Here is a 15388-nt window from a genome sequence, read left to right as displayed (position 1 = left end):
GGGGCTATCAGGTCAAGAGGGCTGACTCTAACTAGATGAAGTCCTGGGACATAGTCTGGGTCTACTGGCAGGGTTTCTTCCTGAATAAATCCAAAGAATGAACTTGTCACTGGAAGGTGGACTGTATTATACCCATTTTAAAGAAGAGGTAATTAAGGCTAAGACACAGAAGCTCAGGGTAAAGGTGCCCTGCTAGAGTCTCAGGCTATTTCTTTTCTTCTTGTGTTTTTTATTGGTGCATTATAGTTGTCAAGCTAATTTTTGAGCCTAAAACAAACTAACCTCCAATCTCAGCTGAGTTTAAAAGGTGAAAAAGGAAAAGAACCTCACTTGAGACCCAGTTGCCTATAGTCTGGGCCTGGTCCCTAAATAGTTGTTGGGAAATTTGGAACCAATGCTTTGGTCAGTTCGTGACCAGAAAAGAACCAAGCACTGTACTTTCTATGCAACTTGACAGGTGCTGGCCTAAGTGATGCAGATACCCAGGAGACTGAAGGGGTATGTTGGATCCTCTCTGCCAGCAGAGCTCCTGAGGCTCCAGAAGATCCCCTGAGGCTGTGTTCTGCAAATGTGTTTCATGGTGCCAGGTCGCTGAATCACTCTCTCTCTCCTCTCTTCACTTTCTCTGACACATAGCTAGTGTCTTTGTTTTCCTACTTCAACTTCATACCACTTGTTATGCCTAACTCATGACAACCAAAATCTCATCTTATGTTTTCTGCATAAACCACCAGGAAATTGCAATTTGAGGGTCCCCAAATAGGAGCCCCCACATGGTTATTGTGAACTAATCCACTTTGCACATTTATAGCTCTCCAGATCGCATGGTTCCTGATGCCTTGGGACCAATCTGTGGTCAGTTTTCAGCAGGTTGGGTCAGAATCCTAGCTCTGTCTCTTTCTTGTGCAAACTCGGCATGCTCTCTTTTTCTTGCTATGTATAGATAGTCTGGAAAAAGTCAGTTTGTAGGCTGGACTTAAGAATTATCGATGCAGGTTCATCCCTTAGCTTTTCCCTCTCTGCTTCCTATAATTTTGTTTGAGTTTAAAAATCTCAAAAGAGAAAGTAGTAACTTTACAACTCAAAGAAAGAAGAGTGTTCCACAATGAGGCCCCATGATTCAAGTGAAGAGGCAATCTGGCTTTATTGGGAGGAAAGTGGGAGATGGGATTGAGCCAGACTTTTGTCAGAAGGCTCCTAAGTGACTGCAGCCCAGGAGGCTGCTCATTCTCTGGGGCTGAGGAAGGACCTTGGTTGCACTAAGTTTCTCCACATCACTGTAGCAGTACAAATTGGGGCCATGGATGAGGTACAAGCCAGGACCATTGGCAGAACACGAGTTGGGGCCAAGGGACTTTTCTATACATAGGGCTCCATCAACCTTATCATGTGGCCAAGGAAGCTCTGTCCACGTGGCTTGAGCTCCTGACTTCAGGTCCAGCCACCATAGCTGCCGTCCTAGAAAGAAGATACCAAACGTAACATGGCTTCCATGTCATGGGGATGCTGACTTAGCTCTTCTTATGCCCTGGTAGGATGCTATGCCATGGAGGCAGCACAATGAGTCAACTTTTAGGAACCAGAAGCCCCTCACCTGCAGAGATGTAGAGCCGAGAAGACCCAGGACAGGTAAAGGCTGCATCCACAGACTCAAGGCTCATTCCATGAGGGCTCCCAAGCTCCTTCTCTAACCGCTTTGGATAACCACTCACTAGGGGATAGCCACCCTTTGTCAGGAAGACATACACATGGGTACCCTGGAAGACAAAGGAGAGTAATCAACATAGAGCTGGATATTTTTATCCAAGTTTCCACCTCAACTTGTCTCCCAAAACGCACCTGGATCAGATAGAGTTTATCCTCCCAGGAAAAGGCAGCATCCACTGTTGAAGGACCCTGGGGCCACTGATGAGCAATGGGCCAGCTGTGCCACCCATCCCGGCTGGTGTCCAGACGCCAGTAGTGGGACCCTGTGGGGTATCAAAAGTAGCTCCAGTGTTGGCAGGAAAAGCCCAAGCAGCAAAAAGGCTAATGGCAGATGCAGGAAGGTGTCGTGAGAGGGATAGAACTCCTCCACAGGCAAGAAGTGAGAGGTCAGGTGAAAGGAGAAATGGAGTTAAGATTTAGTAAGGTTAGGAATTGTGGCCCCACTGGAAATGCAGTCAGCAGAGGCAAGCATGGGGCTGGGATGTAGCTCAATGGTAAAATGCTTCCCTCACATGCATGAAGCCCTGGGTTTGATCCCCAGGGCTGAAAAAGAAAACATAAAAAATAAAAAAAGATATCACAAAGAGGTAAGCAAGGGAAACAGTAGTCAAGTTTCCATGTAGGGCTACATTGTGGGGGTTGGTGGGGGCTATCTGAACATCTCAGGTGTGTACGTACAGAGATGTGGTTGCAGGTAATGAGATATAAGGGTCAGAAGTTAAAAGGGAAGGACCACTACAAACTTCCACTAAGTGGAAAATACATCCTAGAAATACAGGAAATAAATCCTGGCGGTCTTTTCTGATCCCTGTGAAGTGGCAAGAGAATGAGGGAGTAGCCAGGACAGCACCCATTTTTCTTCTTCACCTTTTACAACAACTTGTTAAAGAAATTATCTAGGCTTCCATTCACCCTTTTTGCTCAGCCCTCTTCAATTATGCTAGTGTCTCCTTCTCCATTGAAATTGTTCTTGTCAAGGTTACTAGTATTCTCCCATTTTCCATATCTCATGGTTGATTCTTTGACTTCACCTGACTATCTGTCAGCAGCATCTGACTGCTTACTAATCCCTTCTTTAAATATATTTTTTGGACCTTGGCTCCCATGATACCAGACTCTTTCAGCGTTCCTCTTACCTCTTTGACTCTTCTTCTCTTCATCCTGATATCTGAAGATTGGAGTCCTCGTTTGGGCCTCTTCTCCTCTCTATACACCCTCACTCTCTGGTTGATCTCAACTAGTCCTGGAGCTTTAAATGACATGCTGAGAACTTCCCAACAGTTCTCTTCAGTTCTGATTGATGTCTCCTTTGAACTTCAGGCTCAAACTCAATTGCCTACTTGACATGTTTATTTGATGCCTAATGAACCTAATATGTGCAAACACAAAACTCTCTTTCTCTGTAGTGTTTCCCAATTTTAGAAAAAGAAAACACCAGCCATTCAATTTTCTATTCTCCAAAAGCTGAGTTATTCTTGAAACCTCTGTTTTCCCCTCCTGACTCTGACCACTATCCCACCTACCAGCTGATGCTGTAAACTCTTCCCCAAAATATATGATGATGACCCCTCACCACCTTTACAGCTATCATGCTAGTCTAAGCTGTTATCACTTCCAGCTGGGACAGCTGTAGGAATAACAACCTGGATTCCTTGCTTACACAATCATATTTGCATTGCTGATGGTCCACAAGAAGCCAGGATTGTCTTTTAAAAAATGTCAGAACATATTGCAGCCCTGTTCAAGACCTTCTCTTGGCTTTCTTTTACAGTTGAAAATCCTTACTAGGACTGTGTAATTTGATCCCTGTCTCCATCTTTTTCAAGTCACCTACCTGCTCCTTCACTGTGTTTTTGATTACTCCAAGTATATGCTGTTCATGCTCTCTAAAATGTGTTCCTTCCAGAGTTTTGTGTGGCTAATTACTTTTCATAACTGACAAATCAACTTAAAACTTGTCTCTTCCAAAGAGATGCCCCTCATTTTCCTCACCTCTATCCCATTAATTCCCTAATTTTTTTCACAGATTCTTTTTTTTTTTTTCCTAATAGTATTTGGGATTGAACCCAGGGGTGCTTAACCACTGAGCAACATCCCCAGCCCTTTTAATATTTTATTTAGAGACAGGGTCTCGCTAAGTTGCTAAGGCTGGCTTTGAACTTGCCATCCTCCTGCCTCAGTGTCCCAAGCTTCTGGGATTACAGGCCTGTGCCATTGCTTGGATTTTTTCATAGATCTTACTACTATGTGAAAGCATTCTAGTTCCTTCTTTCTTATAGTCCTCTCCCTCTAGTGGCTTTATGAGGGCAGATTTCTTGTCTTCTTTGTTAACTGTTGTATCCCAGTGCCTTGAACAATGCCCATTGACTCTCAGGGGCTCAATAAATATTTGTTAAGTAAATACTTGGTATTCTTGCTTTATAGCTGTGAACTGAGTTTGTAGTGGTGATTGCTATATCTATCTTTCCCTTCTGCTGGAATTACCCTGCTCAGAGCCTTAACTTTTGTTTTTGTTTTGTTTTGTTTTGTTTTTTTACTGAGGAAAGGGGGCATGGGTTTGGAGACTGGGAATCAAACTAAGGACCTTGTGCATGCTAGGCAAGAACTCTATCACTGAGCTACATCCCCAGCCCTCAGGGCCCCTATTTTGAGAACCAGAGGTATGCTGCTCTTTGTGCAGAGGAAAAAAATGATTAGTCCCCAAAACATCTGCAGCCATATGTAGGTTGGCCTGCAGCCATTTGAATGTAGTCTGGTATGAAAATATGGGGTCGGACCATTCAGAACCCCTCTCAAGAAATCAACTAAACAAAGACAACAATTAAAGGAGTTGTCAGTTGGATCCAAGGCTGAAAGATCATGAAATAGAAATGGCGGAGAAGACATGATGCTCCTTGTGCAAGCCAAAGTTGTGAGAGAGAATAGGAAACTATTAGACAGAGAAAAGAAACATTTAGAGAGAAGGGAGATAACTAGGCCCATGTTGAGTAGATAGGTCACACAGATGTTTTCACTAAGACAGTGTGTTCTCTCACCTCAGCTGGGTATTTCTAATATAATGGTGTTCTCTCCATGTCCATGTGCTCTCTCAGCTATGGAACATATAGAACATATATGATATTTTTCATTTAGGAGTTCAGCGGCATTCTCTTCATAGCCATGATCTTTCCGTGGCTGAGTGTTCTCTCTATATTTCTGTGTGACTCCTAGGGCCCTGTTTTCTCAAGCCCTCCTCCCCCACCCCTCCCACCCCTTTGTCTACGTGTTCTCCCACACTCTCACCATATCTGCTCATCCTGATACTTGCATGTTCTTACTTGGCATACATCCTCAATTTAGTTCTGTATTGTCACTACACATGTGTGTTTCATTCTAATCCTGTGTTCTCATTACAGTGTGCATTCCTGTTGAGGGGATATGCTCTCTTTGTGGCTGTGCATTTTTGAATGGAACATGGTAGTCATGAATGATCAGATTTGTCCAGGAGGAGCAAAAAAAAAAAAAAAAGGAATTTGCACTTTTCTGTTTTCACCACTTATCCTACTTTTATATCTGTTCATACATATATCTCAGGTTGAGTATAATGTGGTTGTTCATTCCCTCTCTTAGAGATGTTCTAAGTATAGAACATGACTCACTATTCCCTGCCTAACTAATCCCAGAACATCTCCAGGTATCAATAGATGACTTTTACCAATTGATGTCATAAGTCAAGGGACATGTGTTTCCTTTGGACACTCAGAGGAGAAAACTCCTTGAAGTCTCCTCATAAAGGCCTAGGATATCTAAAACTTCTTGACTGGTTCTCAGCAATGGTAACATCTCATCCCAAGGTGATGCTGATCTCAGAAACCTGAAATATGAACTAGGTACCTGGGGAAAGATGGAGCCCCCTAATGATCGATTCTGGGGAAAACAGTGTACTCAAAAAGATATGCAAAAATAAAAGGATACAAGGAGACACAGAGACACAAGGAAGTCTATAAAATAAAGAAAGTCAGAGGGCTCAGCAGGACATGGGGCAAGGAAGCCATAAGGAGTCCTTGGGGGCCAGAGAGGTCCACAGAGGGCCTGGACATGGGAGTAGATGCCTGCTTACTGAGAAGTTAACAACTGGATAAAATTAGAGGCAATGAGAGACAAGGTTGAAAAATATGCATCAAAGGGGATGAGAATGGAAAAGAACATGCTAGGGTGGGGAAAGAGGGGACAAAGTGAGGTCAAGTGATGAAAATGGAGGAAAAGCCTCAAAGAGGACAGGTACAACCAAAAGAGATGGGAAGACAGAGATGGGGGAGTTGGGGAATCTCTTACCACTAAAGGCATAGGTGGCACCATGGTTGTCAGATATCAAGGCAGATAAGACTAGATCTGGGCTACAGCGTGTGTACTCAAGGCCATGGTGGGTGCCATTCCTGTGAGCAGTTCCATTTCTGTGTCTAAGACCATGACCTAGAGGAAAAAATAGGAGGAGAACAGAGGGGGAGACCAAAGGTCAGAGTGGGGTCTGAGGTGGAAGAGATGGCTAGACAATGGGAAGAGTCAGAATGGCAATGGGGTTAGGCAGGGAATAATGAGTCACGTTCTATATTAGAACATCCCTAAGGCCAAGGTGTTATAGCACAGAGTTAAGGTAGGAGCTGGGGCACATGTGGTCCACAAGTTCAGGGAAGGTGGATGAATTCTAGCAGGTCCCTGGGGCTGGAGCTTTCTCACCTCTGCCAGGGCAGGACATGAAGTAGTCTCGGGCATCCAGAGGGTATCTCGGAGGCACCTCTCCCGTGACAGGGTTGAAGCGCAAAAACTGGTTACCCTGGAAGCAGTAGTAGCGTCCAAGCCACCGCAGGGCAGCTGTGCAGTTCCCCACAGCTGGCCAGAAACGCTCCTTTTTGTTTCCCGTAGCCAAGTCCCAGAACCACTTGCGGTTACCTTTGTCCAATAGATCAACAAGCATTTGGTGAGGCTGGGTTATGTCCTCCTTTGTGTTTACACTGGGGCCCAGGGAGGGTCAGATATGGTACTGGCCACAGAGAGCTCACAGCCCAGCAGGAGACAGGTGAGAAAGATAGGACAAAATTCAGTTGCAAGGTACACACAATCAGCTCAGCAATAGAGTCAAAGAAAACTTCTCAGGGAAGGCAAGAAACTGAAATCTGAAGTAGGAGTTACAAGTCAGACAAGACAGGGAGATGGAACTAAGTGAGAAGCAAACTCAAAGTACAGGGAATAGCATAGAGTTTCTCAAATTTACTATTCAAGAGAAGGGTATGAGAAGAGTCAAAGCTGGAGGTTCAAAGGGTTTAGAGAATCTTAGACATAAGACTAAAGAGCATGGATTTGTTCTGTGGTCATGGAGAACAATGAAGGAATTTTAGCAGAATTATGCCTAGTTATCTTCAACAGAATGAGTTCCTCTCCTCCCCCTGCTTAACCTCTATATCATAATTGGCTTTTCTACTTTCCTTTTTTATAAATCCCTATAGTGGTTCCACCACCATCATCACTATAAGTACCACTACACCATCATCTGACCAGTGCTCCAGGTCCTTGGATTCCAATCTGGACTGACCTTTGAAGAAAAGGATCCCTTCATCTTGGCACTCTCCACGGTGACATTCCACAGCTGCATCCAGTGGGGATGGGATTCCAGGAAATTCATCTTGGAGTAACTTTGGATATCCTCTCTCCTTCTTTTCAGGAGGATACACCCAGACTTTGTTCCCCTGCATCCAAAAGCACTCTCTTTTTAACTGTGCATTCTCAGATACTGTTGGTATTCATACACAGCATTTTTTATCTATTGCACTTATATGATATCCTCCTGCAGAACCACACATTTTCAATCCATCTGTGGAAACCAATCTGTTGCTCCTTGCACAATACATAACCTCTGTGCAAATCAGTTGCTATTGCTATCACACACACACACATACATGCACACACACACATACACATACACACACACACACACACGCCTCACTAAGTATAACCAGTTACTCCTGGGCCACACTTAATCATAACACTATCAGTTTGGGCAAATACATCCACAAATAGTCATCCTACAGTCACCTATCCACTCCTATATTTATTTGTTCATTTACTTATGCATTCATTCAAGAACCAGTTACTGAACGACCATTAAATGCCAGGTATTGTGAGAGGCACTGGAAGTCAAGGGATGATGATCTTATCTTTGAATTCAAGAAGTTCACTGTTCAAAAGCAGAAACAATTCCTACAATCCTAGCCAGGTAGCCACTAACGTGGAAAGCATGTAAAGTATATCTTGAACATAAGGGAATGCCTAAGTCTGACTATATATGTCCTGGAAGCCTTCACAGCAGAGATGAAGCATTTGGCCTGAGTTGAAAAATAAGCAGGAATCTTCCAGATGGACAAATGAAGAAAGAGTGTTACCAGCAGAGGGAGCAGCAAGCAGAGTCCAAAAATGAAGAAGTTCAAAAAACTATGTGATCTCCTGTGGCTGGCACACAGTGAACATGACAAGGGAGGAGAAACCAAGGGTCAAGTTCATGAAACCCATGTACATCTGACTTTGTAATAACCAGGCACATGATGGTATCTTTGCTGAATGAAAAGGAAAGGTTGATCTGTAAGGAAGATGATAAATCCAGAAGATGCTGAATTTGAGGGTGCCTACGGAACACCAAAGGCAGAGATTTGTGCCAGGAAATTGATTAAGAAATATCTGAGGGGGTGTTAGGGGAAGATCCAGATCTGGTGTCCACAGCATGAAGAGTCCTGAGAACAAGGCAATAGTTGGGATCAGCCAGGGAGGGTGTATGAGAGGGCTAGGAGTAGATCCCCAAGTAACATCTGGCAATTGGCTGAGGATGGGAAACCTGAGAATAGAGGGAAAAGAGGCAGTCAGGGTCACAAAGGTAGGCACCTTTGGCAAGTAAGGAGAAGGTGGCTCTCTGAGCACACACAGTTCTGACCAGGGCACAGGACTTGGTGAGCATGATAGTCTGTATTTCATCCTTTACTTGCTCCCTTAACCAGGTACCATTGCATTGGGAATGACCTGCCCCACCATATAAAGATGAGCTGACACAGGATCATGAAAAACAAGGAAAGAAATCACATTAAGGAAAGGATAGCCAACAAGTGTTAGGTGTAGCAGAGCTGGCAAGAACTTAAGACCAGGACTGAAGAACAGTGACTGGAGATTGTGCCTTTCAGGCCCATGTACACACATATTCCCTTAGCCTGGGCTTTTTTTGGGGAAAAGAAAACGCACAGGGAGGAACACTGGTATCTAATAGTATGGGATCTGCTGTAGTTTGAATATGTCCCCCAAAGTTCAGATGTCAGAAACCCCATCCCCAGTGCAACAATGTTGGGAGGTGATGCCTAGTAAGAGGTGATTAGGTCATCAGGGCATCAGAGCTCTGCCCTCATGAATGGATTAATGTCATCACATTAACATGATAATGGGAGTGAGTTATCACAAAGATGGGTTGTTGTAAAAGCAAGTTCAGATCTTTCTTGTCCTCCTGCCTTTTCACCATGCTATGATACAAAAGGAATTCCCTCATCAGATGCCAGCACCATAGTCTTGGACTTCCCAGAATCCAGAAGCATGAACTAAATACATTTCTGTTCTTTAAAGAGAACTAGTCTCAGATATTCTGTTATAGCATCAGAAAATGGACTAAGACAGGCTCCATGCCAGGACCACTTGAAGGAGGTCTCTGGTGTCAATTCCAACCCTTTCTGGCCCATCCCTCACATTGGCCCAGCAGTACCTTAATCAGGAAGATACTGTCGTCACTACGGCGGAATGCAGCATCCACAGAGCTGGTGGAATTTTTCCATCTCTCTGAGATTAACTCCGGGATGAATTTGTGACTCTTCCACACAATCTCCCCTGAAAAACCCACACTCATTGAGGGACCCAGAACAAATATTTGGCCTACTGAGATTGTTATGGGGATGTTGTTGGTGATACTCTCAGATAATTCCTCAGCCCTTCCATAGGCAGAAATAGCCTCTACAAAGGGAGACTGAGTCTGAGGTACCACGTGCTCTAACTACAGCCCCTCCTACCTTTAAAAAAAAGCATGGTCCCATTGTCATCCAAGGTAGTGGCATCAAAGCTCCAGCCATCCAAGCAGTGTTCTGGGGTGGAGGTAGGGAGATGGCAAAGTTAAAACAAAACAAAACAAAACAGTAAGATGATAAAATGCAAAGATAAACCAGACAGATGGACGGACTTAAGGAGTTGGGGTCTCACAGATCACACCTGGGTCTGGCTTGGTTCCGGTCTCGCCTTCAGCAACAGTCCCATGGGCACTAGTCCTAAAGAGAACACAGATAGAAGTCTGGATCCAATGGAACCATTTTGTCTCCCTGGGCTCTTGACCAAGGCCTAAAAACTGGCCCTAACTTACTCAAGCCCAGATTCCAATTTTCCAACCCTAGTCCCTAGTTTACTCACGAAGGAAGTGGGTTGGCAATGACCAGAGACCAGCACAGGCCCAAAATCCCCAGTGCAACTAGTGCTTCTAGTACCCTAGCCATGTTGAGCTGGAAAGGCCACAGGACAGCACTGGGCACTGGGTTAAACTCCTTATATAGAGTTGGCAGCAGCACCACCCCCACTTCCAACCCTACTACTGGGAATGAGCTGTCTCCCAGGCCTATGCTAATATTGGCTGATTACATCACTGCAAATAAGGTCAGGGTCTGAACAGATATCTGAGTCCAAGACTCCCTTTTCCCGGCAGTATACCCTGCCCCCTTCAGCAAATTTTCAGCAGAGACTAGCTACTCCCCCGACTTCCCTGTTGACATCCAGCTGTGACTCCATTATACTGGTATAAGTCTAGGTACCCATAAGTCAGAGAAGGAGGTAGACTGAGGATCACCTTTCCATAGTTGAGTTTATTTCTACTGTGGGGGAAGAGAGATGAGGAGGGAAGTAATAGCTTCGTGTAGGAAAGTGTCAAGTTCTATTCAACTAAAGCCCTAAGGCAATTAAAGAGACTGATACATAGGCTGGCACACAGAGACAAACATACTTTAAAATACTCAGACCTACAACTTTTTCCAAGCTCTATCAGGGGCTTTTCTTTGGTATCCCTAACCCTTCTCAGCTTTATCCCTAGACTAATGATTTAGGGGGCAATAAAAATTCATCATTGCCATATGTCCAAGCCCCAGGCCCAGCCTCAATGCCTGCCGGCAAAGATCATTGTAAAAATTGCCTGGCAGGGAAGAACTGACAGTAACAGGGTGGGAAGAGGAGGTGTCTTGCGTCCAAAGGGCACTACCATTACTCGTAATTATTCTCTCTGGGTAGTTTCCACTTAAGTGGGGAAATGCTTTATTTACCCATCATGGAACAAACAGAACTGTAACTGGGGTTTCACAATATTTACAGATGATTTCTACTTAAATGCTGCCTTCTCAATAAAGTCTTTCTTGACCACCTTATCAAGCCATTTCAGACTTGCTTGTTTCCTTCATGATGCTTACTGAAACTTGAAATGATTTCATATGTCTACTCATTCGGTTGCTTTTTGTTGGTTATTTGTTTTTTGTTTTATATTTGCAGTGCTGGGTATTGAACCCAGGGCGCATGCATGCTAGAAAAGCACTCTACCACTGATTCACACCCCCAGTCCTATTTTTGATTTTTGACAAGTCTTATTTACCATTAAATTCCTGCCAGCTAAAATGGTATATAATAGTTGGTCATTAAATGAATGGAATAAATGCATATTCAGTGCTGATTAGTGTTGCTAGAGTTACAGCCAAATTTCTAACAATTTTCTTTCTTCTGGGGTAGGCAGAATATTAGTAATTCTGTGTTATGATAAATGGCACATTGAAATCTAGTGATCACAGTGGCCCTAGTCACTGCCCTTTCTCTGATAGTCCTGTTTCTCTCCAGTTTCCCAGTCTCCCATCCTTCTCCTTCCTGGGATCTCACCTGCCATCTCTAGTACCTGCTATCCTCACTACCCTCTGGGACTTTCCTGGGAAATGAGCTTGCCTCATTTCCATCTGAGATTGGTTGCTGTCAGGAGAGAATTGTGGGTAGAATCCACTGAGCCAGGCTGAGCTTACGGGGTCCCTGTTCTCTAGTTAAGCCTGAAAAGGTCCTAATTCTTCTCAGAGTATTCCAAACCCCCTCACAGACCCCTATACAACCTTAGCAAAAGTCTGAGATCCCCCCTCCCTCCCTTTTTGGTGCTGGGGATTGAACCTAGGCCTTGAACATGCTAAGCACATACTCTGTCACTGAGCTTCACCCCCAGCTCTGAGATCCTTTTTCTACTCTGCAAAGTTTCCTCCCAATAGAAAAACAAAGATTTCTGGAACATGCCACCAGCCCTTTGTGATCAGGCTCAATGTCTTCTGAATTACAAGTGAAAAAGTGCCATTAACACCATCATCTCTTCATAGATCAGTGGACAATGCTGGGTTCCTTGAGAGGCAATGGCATAGCTCCAATGGCTGATATCTGACATCCACCTTCTCTCTGTTGCAGGGTATCTCTGACTGGACACACTCCACCCCAGATGCTGGGCAGTGGGCACGGGACCTGCTACTTCTAGACTCCCCCTCACCTTTTCTTTCCCTCACAATCTCTGAAACTTTGTATAATCTTCCTGGGGGAATTCTGCCTCCTGAGCACCCAGTGACCCTCCATCATCAATCTCCTCAGTTTGTTTTCAGCTGCCAGAGTCTGACTACAGGCTTTGCTGAGCCTGCCTGGGGTGATGGAAGCTTTCACCTCAAGTCATGAACACTCTCCAGAAAAGTCTTCAATTGTCCTATTACTGACTTGCTGGTCCAGGGATCAGTCTCCAGTTGGCCTAGCTGGGCTCTTTGAGGAGAAACAGCACATATACTGGGATGACAGTTTTTCAGGTTGGTCTCTGGTGTCTTTCACAGCACCCTTGAATCACTCTAGCCAAGAAAAATGCTTTACAGCCCCTTTCCACTGTTGTTTCCTAAGCCATTCATCTACCCCAGGATGGCTTAGAAACATTATCAGAGCCTCCAGGGAGCTGGTCAGTAGAGACTTCTTCACATAGGCAGCCCAGACTGAAGCTCAAATTCCATGTAGGAGCTGAAAGGTAGAGGACTGTGTGGATATGTTGGCCACCCTGGTGCTGGTCACAGGGTACAAGGCAGCACCCCTCAGAGTACCCAAGTTATGGCAGGCCTTGCTTCTGGACACCTCACTGGAGGAGGCAGCTTCTGCTTGTTCTGAGTCCTCTTAGCCTTCTGACCTGGGCTGAGAAGCTTGTCCACATTCAGGACTGATGCCCCCTGGAGGCCTCAGGAACCAGTGCATGCCCATGCTTCAATGAAGGCTAGAGCCCAGGGTTTTTCCTCCCTGAAATTAGCCCTTTACAGCCTTCCTTTCTCACTCCCCTCAGCCCTACCTGAGTGACCTTAGTGGCATGCCCCACTTCTATGATCCTTTCCCTTCCTCTGTGACCCTCTGCTGCCCAAGGCAGGCTTAGGGACCTCAATCTATTGCTTGATATCCTTGGGAATTCAAGCCCAAAGAAATTCAACTATCTCACTTTTTTGGGGTAGTATTTTCAATTCTCCTAACCAACAGCTTTTCTGACTTCCCCCAAGGGGATATAAATGTGGGCCTGCAAATGTCTTCATGGACAGAACCTCCTCCTGCACTGAAATGAGCCATATTTAAGTTGGACATTGATCCACTGTCTCTTGGCATGGCTATGTCCCACCTGCCCTGCTGTTGATCTGAGTTTTCTCACCTTAATCATTTTTCCTGAACCCCATGGAATGCTGGATGTTCTGGACCTGATGCCTGTGGCTGTGTACTTCAGAGCAGAGACTGGATTCTCCTACCCACCCCAGGTGGAGGGCTTAGGGGTAAGCTTCAGGCAGCCTAAAAGAATTTGCTGCTCCCAAATGATTCCTCCATATATCCTTCTCTTGTTCAGTCTATAATGGTTCTTCTAAATAGCCTATTATTGTTTCTTTATGAATGAATAATGATTTATTTGCTCACATCTATTGGGCACCTGTGTGTGTCTGTCACTGTGCTAAGCAATTCATATGGAATACTTCATTTTAATAAATATATGTAGTACTTGCTATGGTTTGAAAGTTTGTCCCCTCCAAATTCATGTGCTGGAAGCTTAATCTCCAATGTAACAGTGTTGGAAGGTAGGGCATAATAGGAGCTGTTAAGTGTTAATACCACTATAAAAAGGGCTTGGCGATGTGGGTTCTCTTTCACTCTTCTGTTCCCCCAGATACCAAATCTACTGACACCTTAATCTTGGACTTCCCAGCCTCTAAAACTAAGGAAGAAATTTCTGTCCTTTATAAATTACCCAGTCTCAGGGATTTTGTTATAGCAGCACAACAGAGGGAACCAATATTTGGTATCTTAGCCAAATTACATTGTTAGCAGGTGGTAGAGCCTCAGTTTAAACTCTAGCTATCTGATTCCTGGTTGTGTTCCTAAACCTATGAAGGGATATGCTAGTAAATATTCAACAGCTTCTCTCTAGAAGGGGAAATGCCCTGATTTTTAACATTTACTGGCTTCTGTAGTGTAAATACTCCTACCACAGCTAATCAAACTACTAATAAACAATACCAAACATGGAGTTGGAAAGAGATGTGCAACAATAGACCACTGTATGATATTTCCACCACAGCACAATCAATGTGAAGAACCTCAGGGCACAGGTAATGGTAAAATGTAAATTAATTAGGAAGTGATGAATTTTAAAAAGTATTCTTCAGTTTTAATAAAATGTGGTTAATTTTAACTTTTTAATAAAGGCTGACTTTTAAAAACTGGCTATCAAAATCCATGAAAATCTGATGATCAGCCAGCACCCAATGTCCACCATACTACCTGAATGGATGGGACAAGAACTTTATCTGCTTTTTTCTCTGCTATGTCTTCAGCACCTAGAACGACAGCAAGAAACTGTATGTATTTCATACACTTTGAATACTGTGGTCCCCACTTCCTAATTACACATGAAATCTGTCCATTTCTCCCTGCCCTCTTAGTAGTGAAAACAGTTTTTTCTGATCTACCCACTGTAATAGCCTCCCTGGCTTCTATTCTTTACAATGCATTCTTCACAATAACCACAGTGATCTCCAAAACTATATCTCAGATCACCTTAATCTCCTGCTTAAAACATTTTTCTTGAATATAAAATCTGTTCTAGTTCTGCTAGCCAAAGAACCATTATGATCCCTTTATTTTTGATTCCAGTTTTTTCTACTCTTATAACATCCTTAACAGAAAAAATATGATTTATCTAAAACGTAAGCATTTTAAAAGTGTGCAAATAGTTTCTCTAAACATTTAAGCAAAATTTTAAATAATTGTTTCGTGCTCATGAAAATTTAGGTTTTTCTGGGATTTTTTTCAATTTATAAATAAAGCTTTAATGAACATCGATGCACTTATCTCTTTGTGCATTTTCCAAATTATATTCTTTGACTATATTCCTAAAATTGGAAGGCTACAGATGATTCTAAAGTATTCAGTCTTCAAGAAGAGTTTAGAGATGTTGAACTGTCTTGTTTTGCATTCTCCTTTCTCTTCTTACCCCACAGAATCACTCACTATCCAACTGTTAATTTGTTTCATACGGCATCCAGTTCACATGCCAGCCAAAGCTAGGCATGGC

At 43.8% G+C, this 15388-nt stretch overlaps 1 protein-coding gene across 1 annotated transcript; it reads right to left on the bottom strand.

The window, feature by feature from the left end:
* Positions 1–1125: 1125 nt before the first annotated feature.
* Positions 1126–10326, bottom strand: Hpx (hemopexin). Its single transcript, XM_047515801.1, has 10 exons — positions 10168–10326; positions 9973–10028; positions 9777–9848; positions 9476–9597; positions 7277–7430; positions 6424–6636; positions 6022–6159; positions 1840–1970; positions 1595–1757; positions 1126–1458 (listed from the first exon to the last, which is right to left on the bottom strand). Exons 1-10 carry the CDS (start codon positions 10248–10250, stop codon positions 1187–1189), a joined length of 1404 nt encoding a protein of 467 aa, XP_047371757.1. The 5' UTR covers positions 10251–10326; the 3' UTR covers positions 1126–1186.
* Positions 10327–15388: the final 5062 nt, after the last annotated feature.

Source organism: Sciurus carolinensis, chromosome 11 (assembly GCF_902686445.1).
Source record: "Sciurus carolinensis chromosome 11, mSciCar1.2, whole genome shotgun sequence".
Lineage (NCBI taxonomy): Eukaryota > Metazoa > Chordata > Mammalia > Rodentia > Sciuridae > Sciurus > Sciurus carolinensis.
Note: the sequence above shows the minus strand (reverse complement) of the source record. Positions and strands in the feature narration are given on the sequence as shown.